The 24,703-nt window shown below is 46.1% G+C and overlaps 1 protein-coding gene across 2 annotated transcripts in view; it reads left to right on the top strand.

The window, feature by feature from the left end:
- Window positions 1-24,703, top strand: part of LOC147717091 (ras-related protein Rab-18-B-like) — a 478,022-nt gene that overhangs the window by 81,661 nt on the left and 371,658 nt on the right. For both annotated transcript variants that reach the window (XM_086924004.1, XM_086924003.1), the window contains exons 2-3: window positions 7,562-7,617; window positions 9,682-9,743. In XM_086924004.1, coding sequence (XP_086780130.1) covers window positions 7,562-7,617; window positions 9,682-9,743 — 118 coding nt within the window. The remainder of the gene's footprint in view (window positions 1-7,561; window positions 7,618-9,681; window positions 9,744-24,703) is intronic.

Below are 24,703 nucleotides of genomic sequence, written 5' to 3'. Positions count from 1 at the left end.
CGCTGCCTGCTCCACAATTGCAGATCAGCAGTAAGACATAAACTTCAAATCTCCGATACCATCACCCTTCACAAGGTTGACATGCTCTTCCTCACTGAGACCTGGTTCAACAACACCTCACACTCTATCTTTGATCTCCTACTACCCACAGGCTATTCTATACTCAAGAAAGACAGAACCGACGGCGTTGGGGTGGTGTTGCAGTCATCTTTAGAAACTCCCTTCAACTGAAGGCTCTTCCTTTCAGCTCTTTCCGCACTTTCGAAGGCCTTTCTCTTGAGCTCCAATTGCACCATCGCTCACCCATCAGATTCCATGTCATTTACCGTCCACCGGGTAGCGACCCTTCGTTTTTGGAAGAACTCACTGACTTCATCAGCGACCAATACTCGGAAAGTGACAATCAGACCTTTGTGGGGGACTTCAATCTCCATTGGGGCTCACCACAAGACTCCTCTGCGAGCTCACTTGCCACCTTCCTCTCTGCAAACGATCTTATACAACACTGCACACAGTCAACACACTCTAAGGGCTCAATCCTGGACCTTGTTATCTCCAAAGCAGACAGGCTTTCTATCACTACCCCTATTCATGTTGACTGGTCTGACCACCTCCTCATCCCATTCTCTCTTCACCTTTCACACTCTATAACTCTTGGCCAACCTAAGAGGGCTACCTCTTGGTTCCGTGATGTTAAAAATATTGACATTGGCTCCTTCTGTGAATCATCCTTGTTATCACTTCCAAAGCTAGACCTGAACCTTGATGTTGACGTACTCACCTCCCAATGCCTCACAGTCCTTGCAGTCAAAATCAATAAGGTCGCTCCTCTCCAAAGCAAAAAGGTTAGGCCCACTCCTTCAGCACCATGGTACAACAAACCCCTCTATGAAGAAAGGAAGCAGCTAAGATACCGGGAGAAACAATGGAGGCAAGCGCCCTCCACCGATAACTTAGCCACGCTTCGCTCTGCAAGATCCAAATACCATAAGAACATCTTCCTTGGGAAAGCGTCGCACTTCAGAACCCTCCTTGACTCTGCCAAAAATAGACCCAAAAAACTATTCGATCTCATCAAGATTCCCAACCACTCTCCCCCAACCTCCAAGCTGGAGGACTCTACCAAGAAAGCAACGGACTTTGCTCTATTCTTTGACGAAAAAGTGAAATCCCTCGTGGCTCAGGTAGCTCACCCTACCCCTCCTGAGGAGCGCAAATCCTTAGCCGTTTGGCAGAACTTTGACCTCATCTCTGAAGATGCCCTCCTCAAATGCATCCTCTAAACAAAGCCCTCCAACCACTCTCTTGACCCCATCCCTAGTGCCATTGCTATCAACTTCTATTCCCATTCACTGTCCTATTGTACCACTCTGGTCAACCTCTCCTTCTGCCAAGGCTCCCTTCCTGTCTCCTTCAAAACAGGGCAGGCCACCCCTCTGCTTAAAAAACCCTCTGCTGATGCGAATGACCTCAATAACTACCGCCCCATCACTAACCTTCCCTTTCTTGCGAAAATCACAGAAAGATGTGTAGCGAAACAACTCTCTCGTTATATCAGGGACAATGATCTTCTTGACAAATGTCAGTCCGGCTTCATCCAAAACTGCAGCACTGAAACCGCCCTATTGCAAGTGATTGATGACGCGCTGAGGATACTCGACTCGGGGGGGGGGGGGGGGGCGAAGGGGGAGGGGGTCCTGTCTCCTTATTCTCCTTGACCTCTCTACAGCCTTTGATACTGTCAACCACGACACTCTCCTCAACATTCTGCAACAGAGAATGGGCATGGAGGGTAATGTGCTTAAATGGTTTGCTTCCTTCCTCTCCGATAGATCCCAAATGATCAAAATAGCGAACAGCCTTTCATCTCCTCTGGCAGTAGGTCAAGGGGTTCCTCAAGGCTCTATACTTGCACCTACTTTGTTCAACCTCTACCTAGAACCCCTGGGAAATCTCCTAAGAATCTGGGATCAACTATCACCTCTACGCAGATGACACTCAAATCTACCTCAAAGTTGCCCCCACCCACGATCTAACTTTCCTTAGATCAACTCTCGACTCCATTCAAAACTGGATGTCAACTCACCAACTGATTCTGAATCCCTCCAAAACGGAATTCCTCCTCCTCTCCTCCTCTCCTCCTCACCTGCCCCTCCCCCGATTCAATCTTGGATGGATCAGACAAATCTACTCAACAATAAGCATATCATTGTTGAAAGCGCAAAATCCCTTGGTGTCTTACTCGACAAGAATCTCAATCTAATCCCTCACATCAATTCCATTGCAAAGTCTGCACAATACCAACTACGACTTCTTTGGGGAATTCGTCGCTTTTTTCCTGAGCATGACTTTAAAACACTGGTGCAATCGCTGGTCCTCTCCAGACTGGACTACTGCAATTCTCTTCTTACTGGCCTCCCCAAATCCCACCTATCCCCCCTGAAATCGGTCCTACACTCAGCAGCCCGTTTCATCTATGGGGCTAAAAAAAGCGACCACATCACACCGCTGCTATCCTCCCTGCGTTGGCTTCCCATCGAGGCTAGAGCTATCTACAAGACTGCCTGTATCACCCACAAAGCCTTGCACTCCTCCTCTCCTCGCTACCTGTCGAATAAACTGAAACTCTCTGGAGGCTCTAGACCATCTCGGAATGCGGAAAATCTTCTGCTTGAACCCCCCACTTTCAAGAAGGAAAGATCGATGGCCCAATCCTTTTCAGGCAACGCAGTGAGAATCTGGAACTCTCTCCCGCCTCAGCTCTGGACTACCTCCTCCTCTCAGGCCTTCAAACGGGACCTTAAAGTTCTCCTCCTCCAAAGACACCTCCAAGTCTAACTCACACCCTTGCCTTCGTTTGAAGGAAGACCTCCCATTACTGGAAAGTCTTTTGGCCAGGATTATGGTCTTCCTCCCCAGTGTGTTCTGGTAGTTTAAATGTTTAGTAATATCCCAATACCTGTGTATGGTACCCTTTTGGAACTTGCACACGTAACTTTTGTTTTATAACACACTGTTTGCTACCTCACACATTTTGTTTGTTTTAGATACTTGCACAAGTGCCTCCATTGCCTACGTAACGTTTGTTCTTGTGATGGAGTGTCTGCCTTTTATTGCAGTATTATTCTTCGACTTGTATTTTGTACATCTTTGTAACCTGCACCCATTTCACTTTTTTCTCCTGTAATGCACCGATTGCTACCTCATGTATTCTGGTTGCTCACTAGTGTCACTTTTGATCCATGTAACTTATTGTTTGCATTTGTATTTTGTTCCTGTATATCATTATTGGTCCTTATGTGAAGCGCTCTGACACCTTCGGGTAAAGTCCGTGCTATATAAAATTGCATAAATAAAATAAAATAAAATAAATTACTAGTCTGGCAGTCTCTACTGGTTTGTACTACAGGGCGAGCATGGTAAATAATTTCAGAGCAGTAGAAAATGTAGGCTCGAGAGCAAATGTGGTAGAGCTAGTTTCAGGTGTGATCCTATTTACATTTCAGACTTTGCATTTTGCTAGTAGCAGTACTAGGCAGTTGTTAAACTTGCACCCAACTGTAGAACCCCACGCCACTCTCTGCAGCCCCAGAGCCACTTGATGTTTTATTTCTTTAATAACCTATACCATAACGATAAACACAACTGGACCTTAATTACATGAGCTCGGACGGCGTCAATTTCGTACACATCTTAGAACTTTGGTAAACAAAATGAATCGTACTGGAATCAAAAACCATTAATATTTTGGCCATATACTTGCCTTTCAAACTCCGCTTGGTGGAAGAGCAAGCAGTTACCTCCGAGCCAATTAATGGCAGATTCATGGTATGATGTCTGCTCTTCTAAGGCATACAAGGGGAGCTACTCTTTGAAGCAAGCATGGACGGCGAGGTGAGATTTTAATCCTATATTGCCACTTGGTCATTAATAAGTGGTTTTATTATTCACAGACTACCAGAAAGTTACTGCAGTATGCAACCTAATTCAGTATAAACACTAACGTATTTTAGGCGTGAGCCAATTAACTTGATTTTTGCGTCAAAACTGCAGCATCTTGATTTGGTTTCTACCAAAGCACATTTCCCCTTGTGGCATCAAGAACATACATCTGGTGACTGCCAAACCTGCGCATGCACCATTGCCCTTGTTATAACACAATCGATGTCACGTGCTAGGCAACAACTAAACTCTCTGGTGTTTGGATTAACAAATGGACAACCGGTCCAGCTATATATGTAGCCCGAGTACTTCCATGTGCTATGACTGTTTTAGTGGCACATTGCTTCCTTTCGCGAGAGTGAAAATTCCCATGGAGTAATCAAAAATGATCTAATGTGGCATACAGTTTGTTATGTTATGATATTATAGAATAACCTAATAAAACGTGTTGTGTATTTCCTGGTTATTCGACAAACCTTTATAACTTCATGCTTTAGTGTTCAATGAACTCCATGATCTTACAATAATATTAATCATAATAATAGGAATAGGATTTATAATAATAGAGTGTCCTAACATAACATGTGTGTATTGTTATATGGAACTTGTATAGCGCTCAACTACCTTTAGTGTAGCATTGTGGCCCTCTTAACTCTTCATCGCAACTACTAGTCTTCCTGTATGTTTGAGATGTGTGTGGTTGTAGTATGTCCTGCGTCGGAAAGGTTGGCTGAAGGGCATACATGGTGTGGTTGCATTGTAACAAACTTGATGCTGCTGTTGTGTTTGAAACATTTGATAGAGAGATGTGAGCAGAAATGCGGTGCACTTCAATCAGCAACTGTATGTACTAAAAAGGTGGCAGCCACCTGCATAGGGCTCCTAAGGAACCTCCGGCCTATACTTGGACTCTTTGACTCTAAAGCTCGCCAGCTAATTATCCAGGCAACCATCTTGTCCCGCCTGGACTATGCCAACGTCCTTCTACTGGGAGCAAACAAAGCGGAAACGGCTAGGTTCCAACGTATCCAGAATACGGCGGCCAGAACACTGGTCGGTCTCCCACGCGGATGCTCAGCCAGAGCTACCATCCGCAAATTACACTGGCTGCCCGTGGAGCACAGAGTGAAATTCAAAGCTCTTATCACGATCTCTAAGATCGTCAAACAGGGAAACCCCCCTTTGTTGCGAAATCTGGCCCGACCCTATGTCCCCGGCCGCGACCTTCGCTCCTCCAATCAACTCCTCCTGACAGTCCCCAGAATCAGACTTAGTCGCACTGGTGGCCGCTCCTTTAGCGTCCTGGGGCCCAAACTATGGAACGATCTCCCCCTCAGCATCCGCTCCATAGACTGTCTCCCGGCCTTTCGCAAAGCTATCAAGACCTACCTCTTCCCCGCTCTCTAGGGTCCTTATCCTCCCCTCCCCGTTCTGTAAGAGTTAGCTTGTCTGCTAGCGCCGGGACACCCCATTGCCGGGGTAGCTGTTGCGCTTTACCAAACCTAGAAATTAGAAATTATGTACTTCAAGGCAGCATAGTATAGTCGGTGCTAAGGTAGTGATGCTGGCCTCCTAGTTTTATGTACATTCCGTAGGTGTTACATTCGCCTTCAGAGTGTGAGGTTGCCGGGAGTACAGGTGATAGGATTGACGGATCTAAGTGCACGTTAAACGGACAATGCATTTTTTGGCTATTTCCGTACAGTTTTGTGGGGTTGGGTGAAATTGCCTTGTTTTCACTGTGGAATGAGAGGAGGGTACTTTGGTCTGCATAACCCACAAAGACATCTCACAGTCAGATAAACACGTTTTTTAAACAGCACACATATACCCCTATAGATGTTGGCTCTGGTTCCTGCAATGGATACAATTTACTCAACAATGGCCTGATCAGCCCAATAGTGAAACTCAGAAATTTCCACCCATATTAACATATGCAGTACCTTGAAATATACAGTGTACAAAATTCATCCAGCAAAAAGTGCAATGTTCTCTACTGCTGTGTCAAGAGAATAATACAACCGCTCCTCTGTGCAAGCTTTCTGAGAAATTGGTTCAATATTTGTGTAGCCAACAATGTCTTTCCTTAGTTTAGCCAGGAGTTATGTTCTTTGACAAACATCCAAACGATTGTATATATTTATATCTTGTGTTTTTACTTGGACTTTTATCTTGATTCATTGTTGATAACTGTAATACTTATTATTTTTTTTAACAAACTTTATTGAGCGCCACAAAGTAAATTCAATGTGTCATAGCAAGTACAAGATGGCATTTTCTTTTTCCAATCGTATACAAATATCCCCTTTGTACAGACTGGAAGTCTGCTTGCATATGACAGAAACATTAGGCAATCTTTGTGACTATGAAACAGTAAGTGATGCGCATAAGATGCAAAAATATCTCTCAGTGTAGTTTTACAATGTATTTCTAAACAACCCCATTAACGTATAACCCCCACACCCTCCACCCCGCTCCTGGCCTGCCGCCTCTTGTGAAGCACTCAACCTAGTAAGTTTGTGTATATACCACTTGCTACAAGTTTCTGTTGATGTGCAGGTGAAATGTAAATAGGACCATTAATAACACTGTAGATCATGTATCACCTATAATTGTTTACATTACGGGGTAGGAGTGATTGGTTTCGGGAGAAGATATAGCATTTTAAAACCTTCCATTATGAGATCCCACTCCATAGAAATGGGATGTTTTCATATACTGCACTCCTCCTCGCGCCTAATTGCTGCGCTTTCGGCACTGCACCATCGTCGTATCACCTCTTCTTGCCACGCGGATGGTGGAGGGCATCTAGGGGATTTCCATCTCATGGTGATCGCTTGTATGGCCAGTATGAGGGCAAGGAAGCGCAGTTGAACTTTCAAAGCACTTGCTAGTCTACGGAGACCCAGTAGACACTCCAGAATGTTGTCATGGATCGGCACATGAGTGACCTCCCCAATTGCATTTCGGACCCTCCCTAGTAATCTTGAAGGTGAGGGCAAGCCCATAGCATGTGGGTAAAGCCCGCCTCTTCAGACTTGCACCATGGGCAGCAATGCACTGTAATACTTCTTGAAGGTTTTCTGCCTTATTCTATTAGATTGGTTGGAGAAATGGCTTCTTCATTAAATTGATCCCAAGAGTACAAGCAGGATTCAACCAGCCTCGAGCACAGACCACAGCCCTTTTGCTATTTGCTTTCTGTTCTTGCTTTGTGGGTGTCCAGGGTGCATTTAGTACAGTGGGCCATCCAATTCTCCTGAAAAAACCTGCCGAAAGGAAATCTATTCTGGTCTGCTCTATTTAAAAAAAAAAAAAAATAGAAAAAATTGGGCAAATATCTATATAGAATATTGCTGTACATTGCCTAGGATGATTCCTACACTGACCGGGCTATGGAAAGGATGTGTTGTGGCACCCCTGTTGATTTCTGTTCTTTTGGCTGATTTGCCAGATGCCTTACTATACTAGACAAGCTGTGCAGTAACTTCGGTACCAGTTATTAACAATTTTGATTTCTACTTTAGTTACATACTATCCAACAATGCAAAGTTATTTTTAGTTTAGCTTCAGAGCGCCAATTAACCTTTTCTTTCTTTTCTCTGTCTCTTTGCTGTAGTCTGTTGTTGAGGTTCACTGATGACACGTTTGAAAAACAGATTGGCGCAACCATAGGTAAGCTCCCTATATATTTATTCTTAATTTAATTCCTTGAGTGTGCCATTATCCAAAATCCCTCAGCCTAATTCTATGAACAGTCATTACTAGGCTGTATGTATGCAGGCTGCTGTACTGCAGCAAAAGAAACATCCAAGCACACCAATCACGGTACTGGAGAATTTTATTGCAGATGTGAGGCGGACCCGACGCATTGAAGCTCAAACAGTGAGCCCTGACCACTGTGGATTATCCAACATAAATACAATGACATCAGTGAACAGTGAAGACAGCCTAAAAGCAATTCAGATCCTAGTCTTTTGTTGTAACACTGAAATCAACAGAAATCATTCCAGTATATGAATCAGCATTGCATGGAAAATGAACTTGAAATGCATAACCGGCCATCTAATGTCAATCAGTTCATAATTTGATTATTCAAAACCGTGTAATACATCAAATCGAAATGCATTACACTTTGCATTTCGACATCACATTCAACCCCATGCAATACTGAGTATACACGATTGAATTAAGACAGTTTTTTGTTGCATGGAAATATTAGGATGTGAGATGCTTTTAGTCTTTTCTTACTTCATTGTTGGAACACCCAAAATGGTCCCCCGTGATCAGGGCTTACTGTTTGAGCCTAAAGGCTCTGGTTCTGCCACAGTTCTGCAACACAAATACCCAGCAATGTGATTGTTGTGCGTGGAGTTCCTGTGGAGAAGTTTACTACAATTGATAACAGGCTACCCGGGCCCACCCGCTTGAATCTCCTGGCCGGCACAGTGGTAGATAGTTTCTGGAGAAGTGTTCAAGTTCATTTATAGACTTGATATGTGCCAGCTGAATCATATGTCTTCATTTCATCATGTGCACCAAATAAAGTATATTATTGTCTGTGCTATGATAAGGTCTTGCTCATTTTAATGAAGCATAATGTAAACAATTATCTAATTCTTAAGGAGGCCATCTACTGTAGAGAAAACAGTTCTCTATAAGCAGTACTGCATCTCTAGCAATGACAAACAAATGGCATTCCAGAATGTTCCCTTGTTTGAATATACTTTTTTGGTGTTTTCTAACCTGTTGTGATATCATTTACTAGTTGCCCCTTCAAGTTTTTGAAGCAGGAAACCTGAGTTATGTTCTCAACTTATGAACCTGATCAAAGTGCATGAATTAATTTTTCAATAAATATGTTGTCATGTCACTTTTTTTTTTATTAATCAACAATTGGACTCACTTTTTGATCTGCCTATGTCTGGTTGCCAGTTAGTCTTACTATATAAGTATTTATTTTGGAACTGTATGGTGCAACTTGCCAAGAAGGTTGGAACCTTAACATTTATGCACATTTAATTTAGGAAAGTAGGCTGCCTGGATTCAACGATTGCCTTAAACTCAATTGTAATCTGCCCGGCATCGTATTCTGGTCTGGTCAAATAACTGTATCGCTTGAGGAGCAATGGCCATTTATTTTTTGCTGTCTGTTTCTGCTTCAATAAATTTGTGTTCATAACAAGGTGCAGAGATCTATTGCATTGAAGGCCATGTCCACTCTCACACTTCATTTGTATAGAATGTCATATTTACTGACCGCTTCCTCTTGGTCCTTCTGGCCGAGTATGATTTGAACAGCCCTGACATCATGTAATCATTTTGCAAGCATTTTGCTTCTCTCCATGGCATGTTATGATCTTAACTCTATGTGGGTGTCAACACAGAACCATTTTAGATACAAGATTTAATTTAGTCCTTGAAATAAGCCAGGAGAGCTTGAACGTTTAACGATGTGCCTGAAGCAAACATGTATGCTTTGCTTCTGTGTTGCATTTGCAAAGCTGTTCTTGACTATTCAGGACCAATCTGCTTACTCCTGACAGAAAAAATCCACGCTCAGCTCTGGCCCTGCCTACAGAGGAACGAGCTGAGCCAAGCTTGGATCTTTGCTGGCTTAAAAACCTTTTGCGCTATGTCATTTATATAAAAAAGATCTAAAAACAATGTTTTTGTTTTTTGTTGAGTGTTTACGCTGTAAGGAATTTAACAATACGTTTTCATATTTTCATGAATCAGGTGTTGATTTCAAAGTAAAGCGATTGATCGTCGATGGTAATCAAGTGAAACTTGCAATATGGGTAAGTCCTCAAACTCGTGATATGAAAGTGATTTCTGTAGCTGCACACTAAATTATCAGTAATTTCTTGTAAGTTCATGTTACGGTTTTGTAAAAAATAGAGACGTCTAAAATGACACTGCAGCATTGACCATTCCTTTCAACGTGACTACATTTTCTCTACCTTTTAGCCAGTGCCTATCCTGTCCATTGCAATTTTAGAGCCGAGCTGTGTAAAGCTTCTTGTGCAATATATTACAAATGTCCCTTTAATTTATAAATGTAATAAATTACCTTTTGATACAATGGACCTGCATGCATGTGGGTTTTCGCACCTGGTAAATCCAAGCCTGGTATTCCCACACCCGGGAATTCCAGTTGCAGGAACACATTCCATTCAGAATCAGTTGTAGTGGGGTCCTCTAACCTCCCACCGACCTGGCCCTAATGTCCTCCACCCTACATGGGGTTCTGCTGTTGCCTGCTCAAAATCAGGGGCTTGCTGTTTTCCTGTTAAGTTTATCTTACACACAACATTTTTAAGGCTAAATAAGGGTGCGTGTGACGGTCATCAGCAAATTACATTAATAACCTGCAAAAATCCCTGCAACCTTTGGGAAGAGGCAGATTTCCACAGAACTCCAAAAAGATTGCAATAAAAATACATCCTAGTTTTGGTCCTACTCTTATCTGACCGTTCTACTGACATTTACAAACAACTCGATCTTATGGTTAATAAATTAAATAAGTTCTCAAATTGGCATTATATCGCCGTAATACAGTTACCCGTAATGCTTCATATTTATATTACATTTCATTTATGACAGAGAAAATAGAATCCGATTTTATTAGCCATTATGTCATTGTTCAGTTTTAAAAATCACTGTTTCTTCTGGCTCGTAGCCTACAAATTGTTAGGATAGACATTCCCTGAAGAGTATCCACATTTAAAATCAGGAAAGTATTATATTCAGTCCTATCGTGGTCAGAGATCGTTCATAGCTGCCAAGGTTTCAGATTGTTATGTGTGACATTTTCATAATTTCAGTGTAATTACGAGTGGCATTTCAACGACTGTGAGTGACACTTTCTCGGAGCAAAATCAAGCATGTAGACGAGGAAAACATAAATATCAGAAATTAGACGCATTTGAGCAACAAGAAACTCCCCGAAGATCGTTAAACTGCATCAAAGCACCAGAAACGGAAGGGCACTAACCTAGTAAAAAGCAGCAGCTCGCAGCTAATCCTCATAAAATACAGTTTTGCGAATATGCGTGGTTCACGTTCTTTTGCGAAAACCGTCACTAGAGAAAACTCTGATATTGCTCCAGCACCCCATTATTCACCAGTTACCTTTACCTTTTTATTGTTGCATGAAAATTCCTGGGCACACAAAGAATTCAGCCCAATGCCAGTTGGTTTTAGACCCATGTTATTTTTTTGGGCCTTTGCAGAATCTTAAAACCTGATTCTCTGGGAGAGGCGGCGACTTTACTGGCATATCCCAGCCCATTTTCAACCCATTCATAACTTACCTAGGGTGTCTTCAAGGGCCCGGAGGAGCTTGGGGTGACCAGGCCGTGGCCAGGCAGTTGCTGGATGCTGCATGAGAGAGGCTGCCTTAACCAGTCTGAGTGTGTAATGTCCCAAGGGTCTCCCCTCAGGTCTGATGTCAGACCGTGTGTGGCAACCACAGATGCACATGACTCTCCTGCTAGGTGCTCGGGCATCGGCTAGTAAAAGGGATGAGCTGCACAAAGAGGTCAATCAGTAATCGAAATCCCGTGTATGGTGTCCTTACTCGGTGCAGTGCGAGTATGTTCTGGAACAGTACTCATAGGTACCTGACTCGCACCAGAGGCTGGACTGTAAATGTGAGTTTAGAGCGATGGACACTGTACGCTTAAGATATGGTCCGTGTTCAGGTGCAGAACCTGGGAACGCAAACATTTGTGTTAAGTTTCACGCAGACTGCACTCCGAAATGTGTATTTATAATTCTTAAGGTGATTACAAAATGAAAAAGAACGGCTGCTTTCTTAGTTTTCGAGTGCCTTTTCACTATGCATATACATACATGCCCTCATACGGTCCAAAAAGTGGGAGATTTATCAAAAGATCCAGGAAATGCAACTTCTCCAATTATATTGTTAGCTTGCATTAGAGGGTGTTTTAAGAGTGAGAAAGCTAAAATAAAGCTATTTTTTAAAATGAAAACGGAGGTTCCGGGACTCCATCAAGAGGTATGGGCAAGTCGTTATGTTTCCTGTGTATTCACGATTGGTCAGGCGAAGGACAGCACTAAAGCGAATAGCAGGAAAAGAAAAACACAACTAGAACCTTACCTGGGGAAGAAAGCTTGCTGCATGCCTGCAGTAACAGTACACAGAGGTGGTGCATCAAGGGGATGGTGCGCAGAAGTGCTGCCCCCACCCATGGAGCCCAGCACTACCCTTGGGTGGACATGGTTAACGCACCTGCACTTTCAAAAGGTGTCCAGACTTCAATTGTGTCTTGGGCCTTGTACAGTGCTTCTCTACCTTTTGGCCAGAGTTGCGCTACTGAAACTGCATATGCATACAGGCAGGAAACCATTGTTAAGAAAAGGCTATTTTTCTAAGAATGAGGAAGAAATCCATCCAAGGTTCCAGCCAGGAACATTTGTCTGCAATGTTACAGTGTGGCAATAGAGGATCTTGGGACTAGAGCGCACCAGTCATGTTATTTAGGCACTTCTCCTTGTGCTATTCGTTCTCCATTAACTGGAAATGTTAAAATAAAAACTTCACAGATTACAATAAAAATAAATCCCTTCGTTCAAAGACTACGCCTTCTTACCAGGCGTCCCACAATCCGCTGCTGAAGTGCTTTTACATCAGGGCCTGGAGCACTGCACAGGGTGCAGGAATGATAGCTACAGCCCTGATAGAGCTGGCTTTAGTGATGGTGCCAGATGGTGTGAGGAACTTTGTTATGCCCCTCCCCCCAAGACCTGCTTCTCCAAGCATTCAGTCCGTACCACGCTCCAATGGGGCCCCTCCTCTCTACATTGACCCAATCTCATGTGTAGGTAATTTCTTTTTCACTGCTACTCGTTCCAAGTATGTAGGGTAGATTAGGGTGTTGGAGTGCGTTATATCACACACATATTAAACAGACACTATGGCTTGTGCAAGTGTGTAAGCCAACGTACAGGAAATGTTACTTGAGACCAGGGCCATGGGAATTATTCAGTTGCCTGGCCATTGCGATTTTCGCATGATTATATATTTGCTGCATTTGCCACATAATCCATCCTCTGCCACATATTCTTCAGATTTTAGCTCAAATTATTCCAAAGTTACTAAAAACGCAGCAGCACATGTTTCTGTGCAGTGGAAGGCTCTTTGCAAAGGGTGAATGGTCACCTTTTTGTCTCATTGCTTTTGAGATTTTGAAATATGCCACTCCGGGAATCTTAAAAACACACAAGATGCTTGATTCCGGTCCAGGAAAGACATGGCTTGGCAGTTCGGGCTGGACTGTTCCCATGAGGCACAGGGTCAAGGCTGATTTGCATATGGCCATGTCTGAACTGGGGTGGTGTGGAGTGCAAAAAAACGATGGATTTAGGCCCAGATCTCTGTACTGGAGTGAATGTATGACATTTTTCTGCATTCTGTCCATCAACTGTTGTTTTTGCATTTGTCACCCAGAGTGGGATGGGTATGCTCAGACGTGAGTCCCATGCTCTCCACACCACTGGAGTCAAGCTATCCTGGCTGATGACGGCTGATAGCCAGAAACCGGTCCTAGGATGCTTGATTCCGGTCCAGGAAAGACATGGCTTGGCAGTTCGGGCTGGATTGTTCTCATGAGGCACAGGGTCAAGGCTGATTTGAATATGGCCATGTCTGAATTGGGGTGGTGTGGAGTGCAAAAAACGATGGATTTAGGCCCAGATCTCTGTACTGGGGTAAATGTATGACATTGTTCTGCATTCTCTCCAACAACTGTTGTTTTTGCACTCCGGGAATCTTGGCCAACCTGTTGCTGCCATATGTACCTACACGCCAACTCCGTTCCTTGGGGCAAAACCTGGTAGTGGTCCCCTGGGTAAGGAGGGTACGCGCTGGGGGACGCTTGTTCTGTACTATGGCAGCAAAACTCTGAGACTCACTTCCTGTACAGATCCGTAGCTTGAACAACTACCTAGCTTTCCGGAAGGCAGTTAAAACACACTTCTGTCCCCTGTTGTAGATCTTTCTGCCTCCCCCTATTTGTTTCTCACTGCTGTCACGCCGGGACACCTCTTTGCTGGGGCAGCTGTAGCGCTTTATAAAATGTTATAACATAACATATTTGGGTGTTAAAGTGGCACTAATGATGCCAGACAGTGTTAACATGCTAAAAAATGACAAGAAATGTGAGTAATATTTTTACAAAATGTGGCGAATTATGCTACATAATTTGCATTTTCTTGCTGCATAATTTACTGAACCCTGTCGCATAATTTGGCTCTCCTTGGATGCATATTTCCAGTGATCCTGCTTAAGGCAATGAGGAAAACAAAGTATAGGTATAGGAGTCAAATGTCATCTATACTGGTAGGCATTGTATGTTAATACTGCTTAGTCTGGAGAAATACAGACTCGGGATTTAAAACATAATGTTGAGGTTGTGTTTACTGATAAGTAATTATTATTATCCAACGGAACCACATTTAACAACCTTAGGATAGATAATGAAAGATTAGAGAAAACCAATAAGGCTGCATTTTGGTTTTGGTTCATAGCTCACTGTGCTATATTAGGATTGCATCTTATGAACTGCAATTAACAAAAGGGTCCCTGTGGCAAAAACAGAAAACCCACTGAGCTGACTACATACATTTCTTTTATGAATGTTACACATTGTGCTTCGTGGAGGTACGCTATCCATCTGCGCTACTTTATGATAAGTCCAACTTCAGACAAGACAAAACTAAGATCTCTCAAACAGATACATTAATCACCAGAGTTAAACTTATGTTTTTAGCCTGTAACTTGCTGGCACACAAGGGATCTGAAGTTTGAGCCATTGACCCTGAATAAGTGTAAAAATGCCAGCCTGCCACACATTTCTCGCCCCTCCACCCCAGCCTCCCCCCTCCCCCCCCCCCCCCACACACACACACACTTTCTCATAGCTTGGCCTCTGGTGAGGTGACACCACCCCTGAACCAAAGCAGTGTGCCATGCCTTTTGTTGTGGCAGGAGACATCCCAGCACATGCCGTAACTGCACGGAGACCCATTATCATTCTGAATGTGAAAATCGGCCAGCAATCAATATGATAATGGACCAATAGCAGTCTATGCCAGGTCGGGGGCGGGAGTTGCTGCAGGCCCATGAAGTTTACTGCAGGAGGGCCACTAGAGAGTTACAGAACTCTGAGACTGCTTCCTGGAGGACAGCGTAGGTCGCTCCAATGTCCAGAATTACAGACAAAAGGCGTCCCTAAAAGCGATCATCACAGACAATGTGCAGATGCCCAAATAACAGACAGTCGGTGAAATGTACCGATGGTTGGTCACCTTAGATCCAAAACTACACAAGAGTAAGTGCAAAAATAGAATGGCGGAAGATTGTTTTCCTACAGTAATTAAGTTAATTTGAATTACTTTATATAAATTGTTTTCCAATAGAAGTGAGGTTGATTTGAATTACTTTATATAAATTGTTTTCCAACAGAAGTTAAGTTAATCTGAATTACATTATATCAATTGTTTTCTGACAGAAGTGAAGTTAATTTGAATTATTTATTCAAATTGTTTTCTGACAGAAATGAGGTTATTTGAGTGACTTTATATAAACAGCGTAGTCATGCTGTTCACCTGGAACATAGCATTGATGGGGATTCGTACTTCTCACTCCCACAGAGGTATAGACACAGTGGCTGCTATGGAATCAAGAGAGTTTGCCAATTAGTGGAATTCACTTGGTACACAGGTGATCCTGTCACTGCTGCACGCTGTTCTGCAAAGCAGCAAGCTGCTGTTCGGTGGTTTTCACACCCACAGATTGCAGTGCAGTCTCATTGGTATATTTCTTAGTGAATCTTTTTTGGGTCCCAGTAAAGAATTGCAAAATAATCATTAAACTGTTTTCTCAAAGCCAATTATTAACATTACTTCCAGCTTTACATTGTTTCAGAAGTTTTCTCCTTACTGTGCTTATAAAAAAAAACAAGCATTTGCAATGCAATGGTCTCGGCATCATTCAAGGTAGAGCTATTGGCATTGCTCATGACATTTCTTTTTTTTTTCTTTAAATCATAAATAAATGGCATTGTCATTTACATTGCCAATACACACCACTCTGCACCTGCACTCACTGCTCTGCACACTCACTCTACACTCACTACTCTGCACTCACTGCTCTGCACACTCACTCTGCACTCACTACTCTGCACTCACTACTCTGCACTCACTACTCACTACTCTGCACTCACTACTCACAACTCTGCACTCACTACTCACTACTCTGCACTCACTACTCTACACACACTACTCTGCACACACTACTCTGCACTCACTACTCTGCACTCACTACTCTGCACTCACTACTCTGCACTCACTACTCTGCACTCACTACTCTGCACTCACTACTCTGCACTCACTACTCTGCACTCACTACTCACTACTCTGCACTCACTACTCTGCACTCACTACTCTGCACTCACTACTCTGCACTCACTACTCACTACTCTGCACTCACTACTCACTACTCTGCACTCACTACTCTGCACTCACTACTCTGCACTCACTACTCTGCACTCACTACTCACTACTCTGCACTCATTACTCTGCACTCACTACTCTGCACTCACTACTCTGCACTCACTACTCTGCACTCACTACTCTGCACTCACTACTCTGCACTCACTACTCACTACTCTGCACTCACTACTCTGCACTCACTACTCTGCACTCACTACTCTGCACTCACTACTCACTACTCTGCACTCAGTACTCTGCACTCACTACTCTGCACTCACTACTCTGCACTCACTACTCTGCACTCACTACTCTGCACTCACTACTCGATACTCTGCACTCACTACTCGCTACTCTGCACTCACTACTCACTACTCTGCACTCACTACTCTGCACTCACTACTCTGCACTCACTACTCACTACTCTGCACTCACTACTCGCTACTCTGCACTCACTACTCGCTACTCTGCACTCACTACTCGCTACTCTGCACTCACTACTCGCTACTCTGCACTCACTACTCACTACTCTGCACTCACTACTCACTACTCTGCACTCACTACTCTGCACTCACTACTCTGCACTCACTACTCACTACTCTGCACTCACTACTCTGCACTCACTACTCACTACTCTGCACTCACTACTGTGCACTCACTACTGTGCACTCACTACTCTGCACTCACTACTCTGCACTCACTACTCTGCACTCACTACTCTGCACTCACTACTCACTACTCTGCACTCACTACTCACTACTCTGCACTCACTACTCACTACTCTGCACTCACTACTCACTACTCTGCACTCACTACTCTGCACTCACTACTCTGCACTCACTACTCTGCACTCACTACTCTGCACTCACTACTCTGCACTCACTACTCTGCACTCACAACTCACTACTCTGCACTCACTACTCACTACTCTGCACTCACTACTCTGCACTCACTACTCTGCACTCACTACTCTGCACTCACTACTCTGCACTCACTACTCTGCACTCACTACTCTGCACTCACTACTCACTACTCTGCACTCACTACTCACTACTCTGCACTCACTACTCTGCACTCACTACTCACTACTCTGCACTCACTACTCGCTACTCTGCACTCGCTACTCTGCACTCACTACTCACTACTCTGCACTCACTACTCACTACTCTGCACTCACTACTCTGCACTCACTACTCTGCACCACTGTTCCCAACAAGCTGCGCGGGTGAGCGCGCGCGCAGAGAAGTCACCCTAAGCGCGCAGGTTGCTGAATTTACCGCGCACTCCAGCAACACCATTCGCGCCGCCGCTTTTAAAATGCGAGCGGCGCGAAAAAGTGCCATTTCCTCGTTGCGGGAGATTGGAAAAAAAAGCAGTCTCAAACACAGCGTGTGCTTTAGCACACGCTGTGTTTGACACTCTCCATTCCTCTGCATTCCTTTTCTTACACCGCACAGCTGCGGGGCTGATTGTGAACCTTTTGTATTAATGTTAATTGTAGCCCCCCCCCCCGTGCGCTGCAATTAACACGAATACGAATGCAAAGGACCTACAATCAGCCCCGCAGCTGTGCCCTGTAAGTATCGTCATTGTGCACTACTGAGGGGCTGTTTGTGATCCTTTGTGTTGCGTTGCCTTCCTCCAGCTCTCCCATCCTGTAAGGGAGAGGAACGATCATCAAGACCATTAGTATAGACGAAAACACAGACGACTGAATGTAACTCACACGGACAGAAAAAATTAACAAGATTTTTGAAAAAGTTATTGCTGGAGAAACACCTGGGCCTTCAAAAATATTTTTGAAATGGTAAAACGTGCTGACCCACATTGATCCATGTTTTATAGGATAGTGTGCGTAATAAAATTCGAATGACAAACATAACAGGCCATTGTGAAGAGAGCAGGTTAAAAGTCCTTATAAAAATAGTATATATATATGTATATATATAATTTTAGTAAAAATGGAAAGGCCTCGGTTAACAACCGAACTAAAACCAGGGACAGACACCAGGGAGCAGGGACAGACACCGGGGAGCAGGGACAGACACCGGGGAGCAGGGACAGACACCGGGGAGCAGGGACAGACACCAGGGAGCAGGGACAGACACCAGGGAGCAGGGACAGACACCGGGGAGCAGGAACAGACACCGGGGAGCAGGGACAGACACTGGGAAGCAGGGACAGACACCCGGGAGCAGGGACAGACACCGGGGAGCAGGGACAGACACCGGGGAGCAGGGACAGACACCGGGGAGCAGGGACAGACACCGGGGAGCAGGGACAGACACCGGGGAGCAGGGACAGACACCGGGGAGCAGGGACAGACACCGGGGAGCAGGGACAGACACCAGGGAGCAGGGACAGACACCGGGGAGCAGGGACAGACACCGGGGAGTAGGGACAGACACCAGGGACGGACACCAGGGAGCAGGGACAGACACCAGGGCAGGAACAGACATCAGGGAGCAGGAACAGATATCAGGGAACAGGGACAGACACCGGGGAGCAGGGACAGACACCGGCGAGCAGGGACAGACACCAGGGAGCAGGGACAGACACCGGGGAGCAGGGACAGACATCAGGGACGGACACCAGGGAGCAGGACAGACACTGTGGAGCAGGGACAGACACCAGCGAGCAGGGACAGACACCAGGGAGCAGGGACAGACACCAGCGAGCAGGGACAGACACCAGCGAGCAGGGACAGACACCAGCGAGCAGGGACAGACACCAGACACAGGAACAGACACCAGGGAGCAGGGACAGACACCAGGGAGTAGGGACAGACACCAGGGACGGGGAGCAGGGACAGACACTGGGGAGTAGGGACAGACACCAGGGACGGACACCAGGGAGCAGGGACAGACACCAGGGCGGGAGCAGACATCAGGGAGCAGGAACAGATATCAGGGAACAGGGACAGACACCAGGGAGCAGGGACAGACACCGTGGAGCAGGGACAGACACCGTGGAGCAGGGACAGACACCGGGGAGCAGGGACAGACACCGGGGAGCAGGGACAGACACCGGGGAGCAGGGACAGACATCAGGGACGGACACCAGGGAGCAGGGACAGACACTGTAGAGCAGGGACAGACACCAGGGAGCAGGGACAGACACTAGCGAGCAGGGACAGACACCAGCGAGCAGGGACAGACACTAGCGAGCAGGGACAGACACCAGCGAGCAGGGACAGACACCAGGGAGCAGGGACAGACACCAGGGAGCAGGGACAGACACCAGGGAGCAGGGACAGACATCAGGGAGCAGGAACAGACACCGGGGAGCAGGGACGGACACCGTGGAGCAGGTACAGACACCATGAAGCAGGGACAGACACAGTGGAGCAGGGACGGACACCAGGGAGGAGGGACGGACACCAGGGAGCAGAAAGGCACCAAAAACGAGTGGGGCAGAGGGCAGAAGGGCACCAAAAACGATAGGACAGAGGGCAAGAGGTCATAAAGGCACAACAACGAGTGGGACAGAGGGCAGAAGGGCACAAAAAACGAGTGGGGCAGAGGGCAGAAGGGCACCAAAAACGATAGGACAGAGGGCAAGAGGTCATAAAGGCACAACAACGAGTGGGACAGAGGGCAGAAGGGCACCAAAAACGAGTGGGACAGAGGTCAGAAGGGCACTAAAAACGAGTGGGGCAGAGGGCAGAAGGGCACCAAAAACGATGGGACAAAGGGCAGAAGGGCACAAAAAACGAGTGGGGCAGAGGGCATTAGGCCACAAAAAACGAGTGGGACAGAGGGCAGAAGGGCACCAAAAACGAGTGGGACAGAGGGCAGGAGGGCACCAAAAAAGAGTGGGACAGAGGGCAGGAGGGCACCAAAAAAGAGTGGGACAGAGGGCAGGAGAGCACCAAAAATTAGTGGTATTTGGCGCCGCAGACAAGCGAGGTTCGGTTCCTGGCGCACATAGCCATGGTTGCAGCGCACAGAGACCCTCCACTGCCGCACACAGAGGAAAAAAATTAGAGGGAACATTGCTCTGCACTCACTACTCACTACTCTGCACTCACTACTCACTACTCTGCACTCACTACTCACTACTCTGCACTCACTACTCTGCACTCACTACTGTGCACTCACTACTGTGCACTCACTACTGTGCACTCACTACTGTGCACTCACTACTCTGCACTCACTACTCTGCACTCACTACTCTGCACTCACTACTCACTACTCTGCACTCACTACTCACTACTCTGCACTCACTACTCTGCACTCACTACTCTGCACTCACTACTCTGCACTCACTACTCACTACTCTGCACTCACTACTCACTACTCTGCACTCACTACTCACTACTCTGCACTCACTACTCTGCACTCACTACTCTGCACTCACTACTATGCACTCACTACTCTGCACTCACTACTCTGCACTCACTACTCACTACTCTGCACTCACTACTCACTACTCTGCACTCACTACTCTGCACTCACTACTCTGCACTCACTACTCTGCACTCACTACTCACTACTCTGCACTCACTACTCTGCACTCACTACTCACTACTCTGCACTCACTACTCACTACTCTGCACTCACTATTCTGCACTCACTACTCACTACTCTGCACTCACTACTCTGCACTCACTTCTCACTACTCTGCACTCACTACTCTGCACTCACTACTCTGCACTCACTACTCTGCACTCACTACTGTGCACTCACTACTGTGCACTCACTACTGTGCACTCACTACTCTGCACTCACTACTCTGCACTCACTACTCTGCACTCACTACTCACTACTCTGCACTCACTACTCACTACTCTGCACTCACTACTCTGCACTCACTACTCTGCACTCACTACTCTGCACTCACTACTCACTCACTACTCTGCACTCACTACTCACTACTCTGCACTCACTACTCACTACTCTGCACTCACTACTCTGCACTCACTACTCTGCACTCACTACTCTGCACTCACTACTCTGCACTCACTACTCTGCACTCGCTACTCTGCACTCACTACTCACTACTCTGCACTCACTACTCACTACTCTGCACTCACTACTCTGCACTCACTACTCTGCACTCACTACTCTGCACTCACTACTCTGCACTCACTACTCACTACTCTGCACTCACTACTCTGCACTCACTACTCTGCACTCACTACTCACTACTCTGCACTCCCTACTCTGCACTCACTACTCACTACTCTGCACTCACTACTCACTACTCTGCACTCACTATTCTGCACTCACTACTCACTACTCTGCACTCACTACTCTGCACTCACTACTCTGCACTCACTTCTCACTACTCTGCACTCACTACTCACTACCCTGCACTCACTACTCACTACTCTGCACTCACTACTCTGCACTCACTACTCTGCACTCACTACTCTGCACTCACTACTCACTACTCTGCACTCACTACTCTGCACTCTGCACTCACTACTCTGCACTCACTACTCACTACTCTGCACTCACTACTCTGCACTCACTACTCTGCACTCACTACTCTGCACTCACTACTCTGCACTCACTACTCTGCACTCACTACTCTGCACTCACTACTCACTACTCTGCACTCACTACTCTGCACTCACTACTCTGCACTCACTACTCACTACTCTGCACTCACTACTCTGCACTCACTACTCACTACTCTGCACTCACTACTCTGCACTCACTACTCTGCACTCACTACTCACTACTCTGCACTCACTACTCTGCACTCACTACTCTGCACTCACTACTCTGCACTCACTACTCACTACTCTGCACTCACTACTCTGCACTCACTACTCTGCACTCACTACTCTGCACTCACTACTCGCTACTCTGCACTCACTACTCGCTACTCTGCACTCACTACTCGCTACTCTGCACTCACTACTCTGCACTCACTACTCTGCACTCGCTACTCTGCACTCACTACTCTGCACTCACTACTCTGCACTCACTACTCTGCACTCACTACTCTGCACTCACTACTCTGCACTCACTACTCACTACTCTGCACTCACTACTCTGCACTCACTACTCACTACTCTGCACTCACTACTCTGCACTCACTACTCTGCACTCACTACTCTGCACTCACTACTCTGCACTCACTACTCTGCACTCACTACTCTGCACTCACTACTCGCTACTCTGCACTCACTACTCGCTACTCTGCACTCACTACTCGCTACTCTGCACTCACTACTCGCTACTCTGCACTCACTACTCACTACTCTGCACTCACTACTCTGCACTCACTACTCTGCACTCACTACTCTGCACTCACTACTCACTACTCTGCACTCACTACTCTGCACTCGCTACTCTGCACTCACTACTCTGCACTCACTACTCACTACTCTGCACTCACTACTCACTACTCTGCTCTCACTACTCACTACTCTGCACTCACTACTCTGCACTCACTACTCTGCACTCACTACTCAGCACTCACTACTCACTACTCTGCACTCACTACTCACTACTCTGCACTCACTACTCTGCACTCACTACTCTGCACTCACTACTCACTACTCTGTACTCACTACTCTGTACTCACTACTCTGCACTCACTACTCTGCACTCACTACTCTGCACTCACTACTCACTACTCTGCACTCACTACTCTGCACTCACTACTCTGCACTCACTACTCACTACTCTGCACTCACTACTCTGCACTCACTACTCTGCACTCACTACTCTGCACTCACTACTCTGCACTCACTACTCACTACTCTGCACTCACTACTCACTACTCTGCACTCACTACTCTGCACTCACTACTCACTACTCTGCACCTTCTACTCTGCACTCACTACTCGCTACTCTGCACTCACTACTCGCTACTCTGCACTCACTACTCGCTACTCTGCACTCACTACTCGCTACTCTGCACTCACTACTCTGCACTCACTACTCTGCACTCACTACTCTGCACTCACTACTCACTACTCTGCACTCACTACTCACTACTCTGCACTCACTACTCACTACTCTGCACTCACTACTCACTACTCTGCACTCACTACTCACTACTCTGCACTCACTACTCTGCACTCACTACTCTGCACTCATTACTCACTACTCTGCACTCACTACTCTGCACTCACTACTCACTACTCTGCACTCACTACTCACTACTCTGCACTCACTATTCTGCACTCACTACTCACTACTCTGCACTCACTACTCTGCACTCACTTCTCACTACTCTGCACTCACTACTCTGCACTCACTACTCTGCACTCACTACTCTGCACTCACTACTCTGTACTCACTACTCTGCACTCACTACTCACTACTCTGCACTCACTACTCTGCACTCACTACTCTGCACTCACTACTCACTACTCTGCACTCACTACTCTGCACTCACAACTCACTACTCTGCACTCACTACTCTGCACTCACTACTCTGCACTCACTACTCTGCACTCACTACTCTGCACTCACTACTCTGCACTCACTACTCTGCACTCACTACTCACTACTCTGCACTCACTACTCTGCACTCACTACTCACTACTCTGCACTCACTACTCTGCACTCACTACTCTGCACTCACTACTCTGCACTCACTACTCACTACTCTGCACTCACTACTCTGCACTCACTACTCACTACTCTGCACTCACTACTCTGCACTCACTACTCTGCACTCACTACTCTGCACTCACTACTCTGCACTCACTACTCTGCACTCACTACTCTGCACTCACTACTCGCTACTCTGCACTCGCTACTCTGCACTCACTACTCGCTACTCTGCACTCACTACTCACTACTCTGCACTCACTACTCTGCACTCACTACTCTGCACTCACTACTCTGCACTCACTACTCTGCACTCACTACTCTGCACTCACTACTCACTACTCTGCACTCACTACTCACTACTCTGAACTCACTACTCTGCACTCACTACTCACTACTCTGCACTCACTACTCTGCACTCACTACTCGCTACTCTGCACTCACTACTCAGTACTCTGCACTCACTACTCACTACTCTGCACTCACTACTCACTACTCTGCACTCACTACTCTGCACTCACTACTCAGCACTCACTACTCACTATGCACTCACTACTCACTACTCTGCACTCACTACTCTGCACTCACTACTCTGCACTCACTACTCACTACTCTGTACTCACTACTCTGCACTCACTACTCTGCACTCACTACTCTGCACTCACTACTCACTACTCTGCACTCACTACTCTGCACTCACTACTCTGCACTCACTACTCACTACTCTG

This window comes from Lissotriton vulgaris, chromosome 5 (genome assembly GCF_964263255.1).
Source record: "Lissotriton vulgaris chromosome 5, aLisVul1.2, whole genome shotgun sequence".
Classification (NCBI taxonomy): Eukaryota; Metazoa; Chordata; class Amphibia; order Caudata; family Salamandridae; genus Lissotriton; species Lissotriton vulgaris.
Note: the sequence above shows the minus strand (reverse complement) of the source record. Positions and strands in the feature narration are given on the sequence as shown.